General features: G+C 40.1%; 1 protein-coding gene across 4 annotated transcripts in view; it reads left to right on the top strand.

The window, feature by feature from the left end:
- The first annotated feature begins 127 nt into the window (after window positions 1-127).
- Window positions 128-19,465, top strand: part of ephx1 (epoxide hydrolase 1, microsomal (xenobiotic)) — a 32,455-nt gene continuing 13,117 nt past the window's right edge. For 2 of the 4 annotated variants that reach the window (XM_084559857.1, XM_084559860.1), the window contains exons 1-5: window positions 128-332; window positions 790-907; window positions 13,632-13,824; window positions 13,914-14,094; window positions 14,172-14,390. In XM_084559857.1, the coding sequence (XP_084415983.1) occupies window positions 13,642-13,824; window positions 13,914-14,094; window positions 14,172-14,390 (583 nt within the window). In that variant the 5' untranslated portion in view covers window positions 128-332; window positions 790-907; window positions 13,632-13,641. Of the gene's footprint in view, window positions 445-789; window positions 908-13,631; window positions 13,825-13,913; window positions 14,095-14,171; window positions 14,391-19,465 lie in introns of all 4 variants that reach the window. The other 2 variants (XM_084559858.1, XM_084559859.1) reach the window with 2 other exon arrangements.

The following is a 19,465-nucleotide window of genomic DNA, read 5'->3' on the forward strand; positions in this document are numbered from 1 at the left end:
TTGGTCCATTCTCCAACTTTAGAGGAACTGCTTTAGCTCGTCTTCATACACAAAATACTACGTGTCCCGTAATCCTTCTGTGCGCGCACGCGTTCCACTCACAAAACGTGCTTATTATAATGGCGTATCCTCGCCCCTTTTTCATTCCAGAGGACGTGACGTGCCGTCACAACTTTTATAAGCATTTGGTCGTCCAGTTAGACGTCAGAATTCATTTTACGGAGAGTGAAGCAAGACACGCAAGCCAGTTCTGTAGTGGGCAGAGAACACAGTTTAAGAACCGGACTAGTCTCCTGTACTGGACCTTCCGCCTCGCAGTGGTACGACTAGAGGTAAAACGTTATGTTATGTCCTGCGTGGGTAAACGTCAAATTCTCTTGGTGTTTTTTTGTTTTTTTGTTTTTTGTTTTTTGTTTTTTACAGAAATACGAGCTTTTGGACTAAGTGAGTCTAAATGTTAAGTAAAGTAGTTCTGTGTATTGATAAATGCACATTGTTTGCTCACGGTAATTAGCTTGTGCGCGCAGGAAAAAGGTGCACTCCGTCGTCGTGACTAATTTTCGTCAGTACTCGTTAACGTATTTACAGTACCGTATTACTTTAAACTAGTGTTTAGTAGTTAGCTTAATGCTATTGAAATGTTACTTTTGTTTAGCTGAGTGGCAGAGTCCTCGGACTGTTCTAGCAAACAGACGTTTAGCCGGTAACGGACCACACTGACGTTAGTTTTAAGTTGGATATTCGACAGACATTCGCTCTGGGTAAACCTCTTTTTCGCTATGGGTACAGTGCGACTCCAAGCAAGCCACTCCAACATAAGTACGACAGACTGTACGGTAAACACACGGAGATAGAGGACCGGACAGACTCAGCCGACAGGTCGCCGTGCACAGTGGCGTCAATAAAGGTATGAGCAAGTGTCAGTCCAGACTTTTCCGACAGTGACTTGTAACTGCCATTAAAGAGTATGGGTTGCTGGCTGGTATGCACACCAAGATCTGTCATGCACTTGTCAGGAGCTGTTACTAAGGGCCACCGTCAGCTCTGCTCTCTAATCCTGTCAGGTGGCCACCAACACAACAACACTTTTGTTTGAGTGCCTCACATTTTTCTCTAAACCATTGACCCAGGACATGTTTATGCCCCACGCTCAGACCTCAGACCACCACTGGAAAGACCCAATTATACAGCATGCTTATTCTGTTTTGTCACATCAGTGGAGGAAAAATATACAGTCTTTTTAACTCATGTAAAACTATAAATACTGCAATACAGTTTCAAAATACAGAATTTGAGGGTAAAATCCTGCTTTAAATTAGCTATTTTACTAAAAATCCAAAAGTATTGTCAAGTATACAAAATAAAACCTCATTTAAATCTGTAGGTATAAAGTTGGATTAACCCTTATTGCCTCCTCGGGCCTTTCTGTACATTTTTTTTCATTTGGTGATCATTCTGGCTGTGTTACAGCTTGTGTATTTCTACAGGAACTCATCTATCTTTTTACTCAAAGTTTTGAAATTCAGTGTTTTTTACTCTCACGTCATTTATACTCTCGTGATGCATTTTATTTCAAACTATTGAAATGTTGGTAGTTTTGTCTGAAGGTGTTTTAAGAGATTTATGAAAAAAAGTAGAAAATTAAAGCTGCAAGCAGCGTTGTACGGGCTCTCACACCCGGCACCCGTCAGGGACCAGCAACGGCGGGATTACTGCAGGTCTTAGGGGATACACTGGAGTAACAATGCACCGTGGCACGATGCATAGTCTGTGGAGTTGAATGTTTTTCAGAGCACATTATCTGTGACAGCTGTAAGTCTTGGATGTTTTGAATGTATTCTCTCTGTGGCATCAAACTATGTTAAAACAGCTTCACACACATACACAGACAGACAACCCACCAGAGAGAAATGCAATGTAATGCAAAACTCACAAGTTTCACAAAAAATTAAAGCTGTGAGCAGCATTGAATGGAATATTTTCCAGATCACATCATCTGTGAGAGCTGTAAGTCTTGGCTGTTTTGAATGTATTCTCTCTGTGGCATCAAAGTATGTTAAGACCGCTTCACCAACTACAACAGGAAATGCTATGGCTCCATCTGCTGGACAAAGTAGCACACTACTTGAAATGATTCCAGAATTAAAGAGACTGTCGATCATTTCACTTTCACAGTAAGTCATCATGACAAGCATATCGCTGACAGTAACAGCAGGTCACACAAAATAAGACATTTCCTGCTCTCTAAAGGTGGTGCTACAATAATTGTATGAATATTGACCTATGGATGTGTGCAGTTAGGGACCATTAACAATACTGTAAAGTTTGATGCAGTTTGGACAAAGTATGGCTGAATTACAGCACGTTTAATCCAACTTCCTGTTTCATGGCGAGTCATGGAACTTTGAGGGGGCAGAACGGGCACACCCCTTCAACGAAAAGTCAAAAACTTATGTCATTTTCCTTCGCCTATCTTTAGACAACTTATCTCCAACTTTTGAAGTCAATCTGATAAGGCATCAATATGTCCAATTTTCACAGTTCTATCACAATAACAGACTTCCTGTTTGGTTTACAATATGGCTCTAATTGACTTTTTTGTGTGTCCTGAGATGTCACATATGTGTGCAAATTTTCTGATTTTTGGCGCAACAGGCTTCAGGGACTGGTTCGTAGATGGCGCTACAGAGCCATTTTGCCACGCCCGTGCTCAAGACCCTTACGGATTAAATTTTTCGGGCGACCGGAGGTGTCTCCAAATTTTCAGGACTTTCCATGCATGTTTAGGCACGGATAAAGCCAAGCAAAGAGGCGGAAAGTACGAAAACAATAGGGTCCTTGCAACTTTGTTGCATGATAGATAGATAGATAGATAGATACAGTGGGGAAAAGAAGTATTTGATACACCTCCGATTTTGCAAGTTTTCCCCCTTATAAAGAATGGAGAGGTCTGTAATTTTCATCATAGATACACTTCAACTGTGAGAGACAGAATCTAAAATAAAAATCCAGAAAATCACATTGTATGATTTTTAAATAATTAATTTGTATTTTATTGCATGAAATAAGTATTTGATCCCCTAACAACCAGCATGGATTCTGGCTCTCACAGACCTGTTAGTTTGTCTTTAAGGCTGCGTTCAGACTGCCAGCCAAAATCCGATTTTTAGCCCATTCAGATTTGAATCGGATCTCGGTTTTGAAGTCTGAACAGTGACAGATCACATGAAATCCGATTTTTGCCAAACGGTTGCAAACCACATCCAGAGGTAGTTTCATATCGCATTCGTATCGGATATGGACAGATGCGTCTCAGTCTGAACAGCTCCCAACACTCAGATGGGTTTTGACTGTCCGTGACGTCACTTACGCGACGCCAGGCCAGAACCAATGCGCCAGACCGCGTGCCTATTTCCGTTGTGGAGGAGCCACGTTACGGCCACGGACAGTGATATTACAGCTATCACAATGGAGGAGGACTTTGAAAACAATTCGCCTTGGACAGAGGAAGAAACTGCATGCCTTATAAATCTTTACACTGACGTGACGTACATCCATCGTGTTGTTTGTTGTTGTTTTGCTTGTCGCTGTCGCAATTATATGACGTCTGACAAATACACGTGCTGAATGACGCTTCCGCTCGTTGCTACAGCAACCTATCAGACCGGTGAAGAATGTGGCCCAGTCTGAACAGAACCATATCCGATTTGGACACTTGCTAAAGGCAGTGTGAACAGTCAGCCCTAAAAATCGGATATGAGAAGGAATCAGATTTGAATCAGATCCGTCTGCAGTCTGAACGCAGCCTAAGAAGCCCTCCTATCCTCCACTCGTTACCTGTATTAATTGCACCAGTTTGAACTCGTTATCTGTATAAAAGACACCTGTCCACACACACAATCGATCACACTCCAACCGCTCCACCATGGCCAAGACCAAATAGCTTCTAAGGACACCAGAGACAAAACTGTAGACCTGGACATGGCTGGGATAGGCTACAGGACAATAGGCAAGCAGCTTGGTGAGAAGGCAACAACTGTTGGTGCAATTATTAGAAAATGGAAGGGACTCAAGATGACTGTCAGTCTCCCTCGGACCAGGGCTCCATGAAAGATCTCGCCTGGTGGAGTGTCAATGATCATGAGAAAGGTAAGGGATCAGCCCAGAACTACAAAGGAGGACCTGGTCTATGACCTGAAGAGAGCTGGGACCACAGTCTCAATGGTTACCATTAGTAACACACTACGCTGCCATGGATTAAAATCCTGCAGCACATGCAAGGTCCTCCTGCTCAAGCCAGCACATGTCCAGGCCCGTCTGAAGTTTGCCAATGGCCATCTGGATGATCCAGAGGAGGCATGGGAGAAGGTCATGTGGTCAGATGAGACCAAAAGTGAACTTTTTGGTATAAACTCCACTCGCCATGTTTGGAGGAAAAAGAAGGATGAGTACAATCCCATCAACACCATCCCAACTGTGAAGCATGGGGGTAGAAACATAATGCTTTGGGGGTAGTTTTCTGCAAAGGGACCAGGACGAGTGCACCGTATGGAGGAGAGGATGGATGGGGCCATGTATTGCGAGATTTTGGGCAACAACCTCCTTCTCTCAGTAAGAGCATTGAAGATGGGTCGTGGCTGGGTCTTCCAGCATGACAGTGACCTGAAACACACAGCCATGGCAACTAAGGAGTGGCTCTGTAAGAAGCATTTCAAGGTCCTGGAGTGGTCTAGTCAGTCTCTAGACTTAAACCCAATAGGAAATCTTTGGAGGGAGATGAAACTCCGTGTTGCCCAGCTACAGCCTCGAAACCTGAAAGATCTGGAGGAGATCTGTATGGAGGAGTGGGCCAAAATCCCTGCTGCAGTGTGTGCAAACCTGGTCAAGAACTATAGGAAACGTTTGATCTCTGTAACTGGATCTGTACTAAATATTTAGTTCTGTTTTTCTAGTGTATCAAATACTTATTTCATGCAATATAATGCAAATTAATTATTTAAAAATCATACAATGTGATTTTCTGGATTTTTATTTTAGATTCTGTCTCTCACAGTTGAAGTGTACCTATGATGAAAATTACAGACCTCTTCATTCTTTATAAGGGGGGAAACTTGCAAAATCGGCGGTGTATCAAATACTTATTTTCCCCACTGTAGATACTTTATTAATCCTGAGGGAAATTCAAGTGGTCCCATTGGGCACCTGCACCTTTTGTTGCTCGGGCCCTAATAAACAGTACGAAAACAATAGGGTCCTTGCAACTCCTGTTGCATGGCCCCGTTGGGCCCCTGCTACTTCGTTGCTCGGGCCCTAATAATAATAAACAATATGAAAACAATAGGGTCCTTGCAACTCAAGTTGCATGGCCCTGTTGGGCCCCTGCTACTTCATTGCTCAGGCCCTAAATATAGCTGGGTGTCATCTGCATAGTAATAGGAGTTTATGCCGTGTTTTATAATAATATTGCCTAAGGAAAACATGTATAATGTGAAGAGTATTGGTCCTAGCACAGAACCCTGAGGAACTCCATAACTTACTTTTGTATAAGTAGAAGAATCATTGTTGACATGGACAAACTGGAATCTGTCAGACAGATAGGATTCAAACCAGTCTAGTGCAGTTCCTTTAATCTTGATCTCACTTTCAAGTCTCTGTAGTAAAATATTATGATCATTAGTGTCAAATGCAGCACTGAGATCTAGCAGAACAAGTGTAGAGACAAATGCATTGTCTGAACCCATGAGGAGATTGTTGGTAACTTTAACCAGAGCTGTTTCTGTACTATGACGAACTCTAAAACGTGACTAAACTCTTCAAACAAACCATTCATGTTTAAATGGTCAATTCAATTCAATTCAATTCAATTTTATTTATATAGCGTCAATAACAATACAAATCGTCTCAAGACGCTTTACAAAAACCCGGCCTGAAACCCCCAGAGCAAGCCTGAAGGCAACGGTGGCAAGGAAAAACTCCCTTTTAACAGGAAGAAACCTCGAGCAGAACCCAGCTCATATGGAGGGACCCATCTGCCTAAGGCCAGCCGGGTACAGACAGAAGAAAGAGAGAAGAGAACAGCAAAGAGAGAAGAGAAGAGAACAGCAAGATAAACATACATCTGTCATAGATACACATATCTGACTAAAGTGTACATGTGGAATCTTATGATACAAACTGATGATGTTACATGACAGTTTGAAAATGTAAGAGGAATCATAGGCAGGTTGGAGAATTGTTCATTCAGGTAGGAGTGGATAACTGCAGGATTCCATGAAGACTAGGCAGGCTGATGAGACCACGACAACAGATGTAGTATAGAGCTCCACAGGAAACGCACAACTCCAGGCCAGAGATACTCACAAGAAGAGGGGGGAAGGGGGGTGGGACACACACAGCAGTAAACATTCTACATAGTAATAGCACAGAATTGTATGACTAGTAGTATATAGGAAATTAGAGGGCAAGAGCTCTGTGCCAGAGAAAAGAAAGTGGAGGATGCGAGAGAGGAGAGAGAAGAAAGAAGGAGGACATGTGTTTGGTGCATCGTCCCCCAGCAGCCTAGGCCTATAGCAGCATAACTAAGGGATGGTTTAGTCCAGCCCTAACTATAAGCCTGATCAAAAAGGAAAGTCTTAAGCCTGACCTTAAAAATAGAGAGAGTGTCTGCCTCCCGAACCCAAACTGGGAGCTGGTTCCACAGGAGAGGAGCCTGATAGCTGAAAGCTCTACCTCCCATTCTACTTTTTGAAATTCTAGGAACCACAAGTAGGCCTGCACTTTCAGACCGAAGTGATCTGCTGGGATGATATGGTACAATAAGGTCTTTAAGATACGATGGAGCTAGGCCTTTAAGGGCCTTGTATGTAAGGAGGAGGATTTTAAATTCTATTCTAGACTTTAAAGGGAGCCAGTGAAGAGAAGCTAAAACTGGAGTAATATGATCTCTCTTGCCAATTCATGTCAATGCTCTTGCTGCGGCATTTTGAATCAACTGGAGGCTTTTTAAAGAGCTATTTGGACAGCCAGACAGTAATGAATTACAATAATCCAGTCTGGACGACACAAATGCATGAACTAGTTTTTCAGCATCACTCTGAGACAGGATGTTCCTAATTTTGACGATATTACGCAGGTGAAAGAAGGCAGTCCTGGTCACTTGCTTTATGTGACATTTAAAGGACATATCCTCATCAAATATAACACCAAGGTTTTTTACAGTAGTACTGGAGACCAAGGTAATGCCATCCAAAGACACCATGTGATTAGATAATGAATCTCTGAGATGCTTAGGACCGAATACAATAACTTCTGTTTTGTCTGAGTTTAAGAGTAGGAAATTACAGGTCATCCAAGCCTTTATGTCTTTAAGGCATGCTTGGAGTTTAACCAACTGATTAGTTTCATCTGGTTTCATAGATAAATATAGCTGGGTGTCGTCTGCATAGCAATGAAAGTTTATGCCATGTTTTCTAATAATCTTGCCTAATGGCAACATGTATAACGTGAAGAGTATTGGTCCTAGCACAGAACCCTGAGGAACTCCATAACTTACTTTTGTATAAGTAGAGGAATCATTATTGCCATGAACAAACTGGAATCTGTCAGATAGATAGGATTCAAACCAGTCTAATGCAGTTCCTTTAATCTTGACCTCACTTTCAAGTCTCTGTAGTAAAATATTATGATCAATAGTGTCAAATGCAGCACTAAGATCTAGCAGAACAAGTATAGAGACAAGTCCACTGTCTGAAGCCATGAGGAGATCATTGGTAACTTTAACCAAAGCTGTTTCTGTACTATGATGAACTCTAAAACCTGACTGAAACTCTTCAAACAGACCATTCTTGTTTAAGTGGTCACACAACTGATTAGCAACAACTTTTTCTAGAATTTTGGAAATAAAGGGAAGGTTGGAGATTGGTCTATAGTTGGCTAAAACATCTGGATCTAAAGTGGCTTTCTTAAGTAAGGGCCTAATTACAGAAATCTTAAAAGACTGAGGCACATATCCTGTTAATAAAGATAAATTTATCTGGTTCAATATGGAGATGTTAATTAATGGAAAAACTTCTTTGAGCAATTTAGTTGGGATTGGATCTAGAAGACAGGTTGATGGTTTAGATGCTGTAATTGTTGAAGAGAGCTCAAGAAGATCTACTGGGGAGAAGGATTCCAGATATTGATAAGGTCGTACAAAAGTTTCTAATGTCGCTGTACTTGCATCTTTAACAGCTGTTGGAAGGATGCCTTGAATATTTTCTCTAATGCCGACAATTTTATTAGTAAAGAAGCTCATGAAGTCATTACTACTGAGGGCTAAAGGAATAGATGGCTCAACAGAGCTGTGGCTCTTTGTCAGCCTGGCTACAGTGCTGAAAAGAAATCTGGGGTTGTTCTTGTTTTCTTCTATTAATGATGAATAATATGCTGTTCTAATACTACTGAGAGCTTTTTTATAAGTTGTTAAACTATCTTTCCAGGCTATGCAAGCTTCTTCAGAATTAGTGGAATACCAAATTCTTTCTAGCTTTCGGACTGCCTGTTTTAAACAGCGCAACTGTGAATTATACCATGGAGCTAGCCTCCTCCTATTTATGACCTTCTTTTTCAGAGGAGCAACTAAGTTTAAAGTTGAACTAAGCGATGCTGCAGTGCCATCGACAAAATAATCTATTAGTGCAGGGGTTAAATTGTGGTTGCTGTCGTCCACAACATTGGTACATGGCACTGAGGTAAATAAAGAAGGAATTAATTCTTTATATCTAGTTACAGCATTGTCAGACAAACATCTACTGTAATGAAATGTCTTTTCAGTTCCTGTGTAATCCATTATTGCAAATTCAAAGGTTATGAGGAAATGATCAGACAAAAGAGGGTTATGAGTAAATACTGTTAAACCTTCAGTTTCTATGCCATATGTTAGGACAAGATCTAAGGTGTGATTAAAACTGTGAGTTGATTCGTTTACATTCTGAGAAAAGCCAATTGAATCTAATAATGATGTAAATGAGGAGCTAAGGCTGTCACTGACAACATCAACATGGATGTTAAAGTCACCTACTATAATGACTTTATCTGTTCTAAGAACTAAATCACATAAAAACTCAGAGAATTCAGCTAAAAACTCAGAATAAGGAGCAGGTGGGCGATACACCACAACAAAAAGAATTGGTTTTTGTATTTTCTGTTCTGGATGGGGAAGACTAAGAGTAAGACTTTCAAATGAATTAAAGCTCTCCTTAGGTCTAGGATTAATAGATAAATCAGAGTGGAAGATTGCTGCCACTCCTCCTCCTCTACCTGTGCTTCTAGGAATGTGATAATTACTATGACTGGGTGGAGTAGACTCATTTAAACTAACATATTCATCATCCTGTAGCCATGTTTCAGTCACACAACTGATTAGCAACAACTTTTTCTCGATTTTTATGGCTCAATAGAGCTGTGGCTCTTTGTCAGCTTGGCTGCAGTACTGAAAAGAAATCTGGGGTTGTTCTTGTTCTTCTATTAATGATGACTAATATGCTGTTCTAATATTACAGAGAGCTTTTTTATAAGTTGTTAAACTATCTTTCCAGGGTATGTGAGCTTCTTTAGAATTAGTGGTATCCCAAATTCTTTCCAGCTTTCGGACTGGCTCCTTTGAACTGCACAACTGAATTATTCCATGGAGCGAGCCTCCACGATTCATGACCGTCTTTTTTGGAAGGACAACTAAGTTTAGAGTTGTACTAAGCCATGCTGCAGTGCTAATAACAAAATTTGTATTTGTGTAGGAGTTAAGTTGTGGTTGCTGTCATCCACATCATTGGCACATGGCACTGAGGGAAATAGGGCTGCACGATTATGGCCAAAATGATAATCACGATTATTTTGATCAATATTGAGATCACGATTAATTATCACGATTATTTGTTTATTTCAGCCAAAACAAATTTTATTGTCACATAGGCTTATTTTAACTGTTTTCACATCCATATTTTGCACGCTAACGTACAAATATGTGTGCTAAAACAAAATAGGTCCTCTTATTCACCAAAATTCAGTGCATCTCCTTAAAGAATAAATAAAAATAAATAAAACAATAAAGAAAATGTAACAAAATTTCAACAGGGCACTAGTTTCCATGTTACATTGTGTAAATATATTTTAGGAAGCAAAATGTAAACTTGCATTGTACCTGCATAATGGATGTGAATAAAACTCAAAATATGATCTCCTTGGCTTGGGTTAGGGGGTTAGGGTTACTTATATATCTTATCCACCGATTCCTCACGGTATCACTCTTGGGGAATCGATGGAAAGGACATGTGTTGACGACTGAGCGGTGATTGCAGTCAGGTTCAAAGCACTGCACCATGTTGCTAACGTTATCGTTAACCGCTTTCACACACGCACACAATATAAAATACACGATAAAATACACGATGCTAAATATAAAATTCAATACACAATACCTATATAAAACGCTATTATTGACACGATTACTACTGAAAGAACTGCTATTAACTGCACATTCACTAGGCCTATATAAAAATCACTGGAGGAAAAAGTTCGCTTGGCCGTCGTCAGATTTGGAAGTCGCTGAAAAGGCTCTTTCGAGGTTGTGGCTTCGAGTCGACTTCAGTGAGGCGCCTTCAGTGAGGCGCGGTGGTTTATGGAATGAGTAGTTCCTTCTCTCGGAAATGAAAATATGTACACAGTCTTGTACATTTGACTTTTTTTGGACTTTCTCTTTGTTTTTTCACTCGAAATGATATGTTATATGCTTATGAGTTCAGCCGTAGCTGGTTATCCTAAGACATGCTCTAAAACTCTTTGGATACGGATTTTTCCAAAACGTCAAATGGGAGAAATTAATGGGAACCGTTCTTCCGGCACCTCCGCTCTCTTTGGCTGTGGGCGGGACTGTGATGCTCTACTCTGACTGGCTCATGGAGGCACGTGATCAGACAGTGGTTTACGGAGCAAAAAAAAAACAAAAACGTTGACATGGAGCATTGTATGAACGGAATAACGCATTATAAATATCGCTCGATCACGCAAATTTGATCGTGGGAAGCCAAAATCGTGATCGTGATTAAAATTCGATTAATTGTGCAGCCCTAGAGGGAAATAATGAGGGAACTAACTCCTTATATCTAGCTACAGCACCATCAAATAAGCATCTACTGTAATGAAATGTCTTTCCAATTACTGTCAGACCTTCAGTTTCTATGTCGTATGTTAGGACAAGATCTAAGGTGTGATTAAAACAGTCGGTTGACTCATTTAAACTAACATAGTCAACATCCTGCAGCCACGTTTCAGTCAAACTAAATAGATCAATCTGATGATCAGTTAAAAATCATTCACTAAAAGAGATTTAGATGAGAGAGATTTGACATTTTAAAGACCACATTTAATTTTCCTACTTACACACCGATTCCACATTAAGTTAAGTGACCTCCGATTGGCATACTGCTGATGTGAATAACAATTTTACAATATTTAACCTTAGTCTTAGCCAGCAGATCAAGGTAAGATTCAGCGTCACCCACTCTGGCCCCTGGAATGCATCTAACTATGGTCACTGGATTCTCTAGCTTCACGTTACGCAAAATAGAGTCGCCAATTACCAGAGTTGGTTTCTCAGTAGGTGTGTTGCTGAGAACCCCTTCACGTTTTGAACATGGTTGGTGGTGATCCATGGGTCAGAGGACTGATTCTTTCATACCGTCACCCAACCGTCCTGGTTTCCCAGCTGCTCGGGAGTTGCTGAAAGATAGTTAACAGGAGCTACACCAACAGCAGCTACTCTCGGCCTGTCTACACTGGCTACAGGGCCCTGGCTAACTACTGGTTTATTTTCCATGGTGTGAAACCGTGCTTCCAAATCAGAGAGCCTCACCGCCAATGCTACGAATAAACTACATTTATTACAAGTGCCATTACTGTTACAGGAGGCAGAAGAGTAACTAAACATGTGACAGGACGTGCAGGAGAAAGAAGGAGAAGCAGTGGGAGACAGAGTAGCCATGGCTAACTGCTAAAGTTAACAGACCAAAGTTGATTAAGTGAGAGATTATGTGAGGTTCGAAAGTAGCTATGGAGGACAAGTGGTTGACTAAAAGACATGAAAGAATCCTTGCTATACACAGAACATTTTTGGGGAGAAAGAAGTTAAACAGTCTGCAAACAGCAACATCACACGGTGCAGAAGCAGGAAGTGATGTAATACGCTTTCTTACATGACGGAAATTCACTGGGTCTGGGTTTTGGAGTTGAGGCTGACGGTCTGAAGGTTTGCACCAAAGGTGGCTCGCAGGCATTTTCCGGTCATCTTGTCTCTTACTTAGTCATGGTAGTTCTGGAGGTTTTTGTGGCCTTAAATGACCCTCTTCTCGATGAAGTTTGAGGATTTTACAGACCACATTGTGCAATATTTCAAGGAAATCAGCAATGTTATCTTGTATGTGTCCATCCTGGCAGAGTGCAAGCACTCTTTGGGCGTATGCCAATTGCGTCAGATGAGGCATAGCCTAGTTAACTTCTGTGTCAAATTAGGTTGAAAATTATACAGCCAATTCTGAAAATGTGGACTTACTGCATGCAGACTTTAAGCAGGAAAAGGACATGTCTTGCTTTTTATAGCACAAACAAACAATTGTTAAGCATGAATTTGTTTCACCTGAGTAACTGAGACTCAGTAATCATTACACCTGTTCAAAAGTGATGTTATGTATAAAAATAGGAATAAAAAAAGTAATGTGTGATTTAATCTAACTTTATAGGCACAGTGTATACACACACACACACATACCTGTAAATAGTGTAGGCTTTGAATGAAAACAAAAATAAATGTATTATTAAGGCTGTCGGTCAGATTGTTTGAAATTTGCAATCACAATCAGACAATTTCCCTAATTAATTACAGACAAATCACGTCTGACCCAAATGTACCTTAAATTGGTTCGTCTTTTTCAATTTGTTATACACTTATCAACATGGGAAAGGGTAAAGGTCCTTGCTTTATGGAACAGTATGTTATCATTAGTATGGCAATGCAAAACTATGACACAAACCATCCAGAATATTCTCCAGAGTAACTCCAAAGGTACTGCATCCTCAAAAAATATGCTGTGCCTGTGTTGGGCATCAAAAAAAAAGGAAATAAATGACAGCCCTACATATAGTATGATATTTGTACGGATGCAGCAATCTGTAAGCAGGCTTTTTCTCTAACACATGGCTATGATGGAGTAATTTTCAGCTAATTTATTTATAGTTTAGTCTGGCTCCATATATAGCGGCGGCCTTTTCTCTACCACAAACTAATGGGGCAACAAACAGCTCTCAGATAGCTGACCAAGGAAATGATTACATAAATATGCGGTATTAATGCTACATAATTATGTAATTTAATCATTTGTGTAAATGAATAAATTACTTTTGTCATATTCAGTTCAGTACTTGTTTCTCTGTTTCAACTTTAATATGACAGTTGTTGTCATATAAAAATTATTACATTTAAATGATAAATTAATCAAAATGGCTAGCTCAGTTTTGGTGAAAGTAATATTGATAACATGTTATCTCACCTTTGTCCCTCCCCTCTCCTGTCCCTTTCCATTAATCTGTCTGTGTCTCAGTACGGACATCATGTTCACAGAGGTGTTGAGTGGTCTGGTGATTGGAGGACTGATCTTCTTCCTGGTTCAGAGGGGCAAGAATCAGATTTTGAAGACAGAGGATGACTGGTGGGGATCTGGAGCACCACCTAATACTGAGGAGGACATCAGCATCCATCCATTTAAAATTACAACCAGTGATGAAGAGCTGGAGGTCAGATTCCCTCTTAGATTGTCACACATGTTGGACACTACATCGCATTTTCCCCACTGCCCACATATTTTTTTGTCCTTCTCTGCCAGGACCTGTACCAAAGGATTGACCAGACGCGTCCTGTCCCCTCACTGGAGGACAGCCAGTTTAATTATGGCTTCAACTCTCAGTACCTGCAGAAGGTGGTCTCTTACTGGAGAAATGACTTTGACTGGAAGAAACAAGTTGCTAAACTCAACCAGTACCCACACTTCAAAACCACCATCGAAGGTAAGACAGTATAGCGGCACGTTCGTGAAGAAGATATTGTCATATCTCTAACCTATTCTTCTTGTGCTTCCTTTCAGGGATTGATATCCATTACCTGCACGTGAAGCCCAAGAAGGTGCCAGAGGGGAGCATGGCTATCCCTCTGATAGTGGTACATGGCTGGCCCGGCTCCTTCTACGAGTTCTATGGGTTAATACCTCTGTTAACAGACCCATCAGACCCAGACGACCTTGTCTTTGAGGTGGTGTGTCCCTCTATACCTGGGTATGGCTTCTCTGAAGCACCACATAAGAAAGGTGATTCTGAGAATTCCTCTTCTAGATGTACTAAATTTGTTCATATTGTGTTTTAAGATTGTGTAAGTTTTAAAATAAGATAATCCTTTATTTATTCCGCAGTGGGACAATAGTACTATTTAGTTCTTTTTTATTTACTTTTTATTTAGATATTGGAATTTTTCCACAAAACATTCACTGACATAGGACCCTATGAATTAAAATACAAGGAAATAGAATGCAATAGAAATACCATAAATGTAAATGACATGGGAAATACATATTTGTACCAAGAAAATTACAGCAATACAATATCAATCATAGAGAAACACAACAATCTTATAATAACCCATATTCCTCCATCAGTCACAAGGTAGTACAGTTCCATCTTTGTTCAAAAGTGTCCATTTTCATTTGTAGACTTGCAGTCATTCGCTACATTGTGTAGTCACTTTTCAGTGTCTGTACGCACTGAGTTATGGTTGGTGGTTTTGGATCCTTCCCGTTGACAGTTATAATTTTCTTAGCAATCAATAAAAGTATCCGTAACATGTATCTTTGATCTGAACTATATGTCTGCTTAGGTATAGCTCCCAGTAGGAATATCAATCTTACAAGTGAACATACAAAGTTGTCAGTTTGTTCCTTGACACTCAGAATCCTTGGATAACTGGGCAGTCCCAAAAAATATGTGAATGATCTCCAATGTTTCCACATTTTCTCTAACACAATTCCACATTAGGTTCTTTCACATACGTTGAAATTACGAGAGATGTATTAAAATAGCTTATTATTAATTTCCAGTCAGATTCGTTCCATAACTGACTGTTAAGTCCTTTATGACAGTGTGTACATATCTCTTCCCATACATTATCTACAATTATAACATTTAATTCCAGTTCCCATTTTCCCTTAATATTTTCAGTATTTTGCATGGTAAAATATAAATGCCCTTTATGTATATGAGAAACATGTTTTTTAGTATTATTTGGGTTTTTGCTAAACAACTCCCTTTCTTTATGATTCATAATATAGCATCTTATTTGAAAGTTTCTATATAGGTCATTGGATAGAAGTTGACATTGCTCCTGAAGCTGGGTAAATGACTTGAACGCTGTTCCATTGAATATTGAGTTAATTGTGCTAAGACCTTTATCAACCCACCTCGTAAACCCACTATCCCACATTGAGGGAGGAAATTCTATGTTACTGTGAAATGGATGACCCTTGAGCGGCTGGATGATGCTGAAGAAAAGTAGCAGACTCCGGTCAGGTTTCTCAGTTTTAGTTACATTTATTTAATCAACACTATTGTTTTACCAATGACAAATATCTCCTCTGCAAATAACCCCTAATATATATACAATTACCAATATTTGCTGCAATCGTGACCAAAAATACACATATATAAATATAAATACAAAATATAGAAATAAACAACAAAATTAAAAATTCCCCACTTCCTGTCCTGCCGCTTGGTCTCTCCCGGAACGTATGACCGTGCCCGTGCGCCACGGGGAATCTTTTGGCCACGCACCGTGGAGAAGATACGGACTGGACAGGTAAGTGTTAACACAAACAACTCACTTTTATCGCTATTGCACCAGACTGCACCCTTACCACTTGACGATCTTGCACCCCACGTCTTTAAAATTACTTCTGCACGCTTATGGTTTACTCTTTCCAAATATATGCACGATTTTGTCGGAGCTTAACTTTCTTCTCCTCTTGCAGGCGGAGCCGAGTGCGCACTCCCGCACCTGCCCGACGGCACGCAATCACCCGTGGTCACGAGGTTACTTTAAACATTAAATAAATAAAGTCATTTAAATATCTACCAAAATGTGCAAATAAGCAATGTGCAAAATGTACCGTGCAATCTTGGCAAATAAAGTGCTATCATGACTGAAGTGCAATGTGCAGTTATTGTAATAGCTCAAGTTATTGTTGTGCAAATTACCCATGTGCAATATTTACAGGTAATGAACTGTGCTTCGTTACAGTTACCCACCTTGGCATGGCCCTCGACACAGATAATGGACCCCTACACTTTTTTCTAACTATTGTCCAAATCCTCAGAGTATGTTTTATCCATTCATTTTCAATTTTAGCACTGTAACAGATTTCATGTTGATAAAGGGCAGTGTTGATAAAGAAAGATATACACTTAGCTGTATTCTGTTCAATCTGGACCCACCCAGTTTCTTGATTATTTCTAATCCAGGCCACTTCTGCATTTAACTGTAACAGTTTGATATTTATTTTTTACACTTATTTAAATTCCGTGTGTTTCTGTAAAAGAGGGCAAAGGTTACCGGAGTCAAATTCGCTGTATGTGCAGCCCATTAATAATATTTTAAAAATGGAAGGCCTAGACCCCCCTTTTGATTTGGTAGAAGAAGAGTTAAGTCTTGTGTTGGGTCTCTTTCTCAGACAGATAAATTTAGAAATTAGTTTATCCAACAACATAAAGGTAGAAATGGGCACTCTTACAGGTAACAGAAACAGCATTCGAGGCAGGAGATTCACCTCATTGTCTTGACTCTTCCAAGAATAAGCTAATTTGTTTAATTAGCTTATTATAGTTAACATCAAATAAGTTTGCAGTGAGAATAATTCCAAGCTACCTAAATCCTTGTCTAGACCAGCGTAAGACATTTTCATTTAACTGTATAGATTATTAATTCCCTGATATCATCATTACCTCTGATTTGTCTTTATTCATTTTGTATCCTGAGACTGAGCCATATTTGTACAGGCATTGCAGTGCAGGACTAGAAAAAAGTGGAATTGCTTATGAAAAGCAAAATATCATCAGCAAAAAGGGCTGTCTTGTGGATAGCTCCTCCTTCATCCTCCATTCCTTAGATCTGTGCATTTTGACATATAGCTTCCACCAAGGGCTTTGTACCAAGTGCAAAGAGAATGGGTGACAATGAGCCTTTCTGCCTCACACCCCTTTCCATATTAAAGGAATCAGTACAACCTTAACCCTAACTTTTGACCGAGGCTCGTTATAAAGTGTATTAATCCAAGTACCAAGTTTTTCTCCAAATCCCATTTCTAATAGTGTTTGTTCCAGAAATAGCCAATCAACGCAATCAAAAGCATTGAAGGTGTTCTGTCTCTTGCAGCTATTGACTGTAAATTTACTGCTCTTCTTATGTTTATGTTTCTTATTTATTCCATGACAGCCTATAATGAATCCTGTTAGATCTGGTTTTATCAGTTCTTTTTTGCATAATTCTGAATTCTAGTGGCTAGGTGTGATGGAGGGAGGAGATTCCTCCCAGTCCTGGTGCTGCCTGCTCATCAGGCTGAATAGCTGGCACCTGGCAAGGTGTGGGTGTGGCCACTAGGCCTGAGCATAAGTACTCTGCTCAGGCCATGCAGTCCGGCTCGGCATTCCCTCTGCATTGTCTCTGCACTGTCTCTGCATTTGGTCTGGCCACCACATGGTGTGGGAACGGTTTGGGGCCTGATGTTCTTTGGTGATAATTAGGTTGGAGTAATTTTAGGTTTTTGCATCCACACACTCATACTAGTGATGGGCAATCGAGGCTTTGTTGAAGCCTCGACACGTGATTCAAAAAAAGGTTCACTACTCGAAGCTTCAGTGACACAGTGCTCTATTAGGACATCTAGTGGACAATAAAATGTAGTGCAATGGAGACGTGTCATACTGGTTCATGCTTGAATGGGACTTGATTTGCCATGCACATTCCTATTCGACTACATTACATGGATATGTGGTTTAAAGTTTATTATAAGAAAATTATATACATATAACAATAAAATAAATAATAAAGAACAAATGGGAATCGAACCCTTGTTTCGCTGACGAAAGACCGGTGATTTCACAGTGTAGGCTACCACGAACCTCATCAGTAAAGCACCGTTGTCGGTGGACCATTTTGATTACGTCACTGCTACACTCTATGAACCTTTGCTAATTTACTCTAACTAGTGCAGTACCCGTCGGAAGTATGTATTCCTATAGTGGGAGCCTACAGGTGCTGTGTATGAGGATTAGTGGAAATATTAGAGCGGAGAAAACCTATTTTACCGATATATTTTACATTTCTTATCCAAACAACGTCAATCTTAGCAATGCACATCTTCGTGCCCGTAGCGAGACACCTGCCCAGTTTCAAATCAATCGGGCCAACGGTTCGCGAGATATGCGTGCCACAGACACACACACACACACACAGACGCTTCTTGATTTATAGATAGATGGCGGACTACATGCTAGTTTTCCTGCTGGAGAAGATATTGAGCCTATTAGGGTTACCAGGGCAAAATATAATTTCTCCTTGAGTTTGGTTTCTTCTAAAGCCGATTTGTAAACAGTGCTCAAGATTTGTGCGCATGCTCCGCCTCTTCCTCTCCGTTTTTGGTGAATTTCTGAAAGTGGCTGTTTTTGATGCCATGGCAACCGGAGTAGTGGAAATATTAGAGCGGAGAAAACCTATTTTACCGATATATTTTACATTTCTTATCCAAACAACGTCAAACTTAGCAGTGCACATCTTCGTGCCCGTAGCGAGACACCTGCCCAGTTTCAAATCCATCGGGCCAACGGTTCGCGAGATATGCGTGCCACAGACAAACAGACAAACAGACACACAGACAGACGCTCCTTGCATTATTAGATAGATGATTATGTTTCAGCGCTTACATCAGCTATTTTCATTTGCTCTTGGTATCATGGTTTAGTAGTGTTAGAGAATATTTGTACTGAATGCAACAGTGTCAAACCAAATCTCTCTTGACTCAGTCATTATTTGCTTCGAAGACTCATCTCATCTCTCCCGAAGAGCCGAGACAACCAAACCAGTGACAGGGTTTCTGAATGAAGCAGTGAAATGTTTCATACGTCACAAAACACGTGATTTGTCCTAACCAAAACTATACACGCACTTCTGACTATATACCTATCTTATCTGTATCTCTCTATCTTATCTATATATAACGCTATTTAGGACTATCTATGTAACTGTCTATCTATCAATCTATTGTTATCTATGTAACTAATTTATCTATTTCTCTCTGAATCTTACGATCTATCTCCACAAAATATGCAACTAACTCCA

The sequence above is a fragment of the Chelon labrosus genome (assembly GCF_963514085.1).
Source record: "Chelon labrosus genome assembly, chromosome: 14".
Lineage (NCBI taxonomy): Eukaryota > Metazoa > Chordata > Actinopteri > Mugiliformes > Mugilidae > Chelon > Chelon labrosus.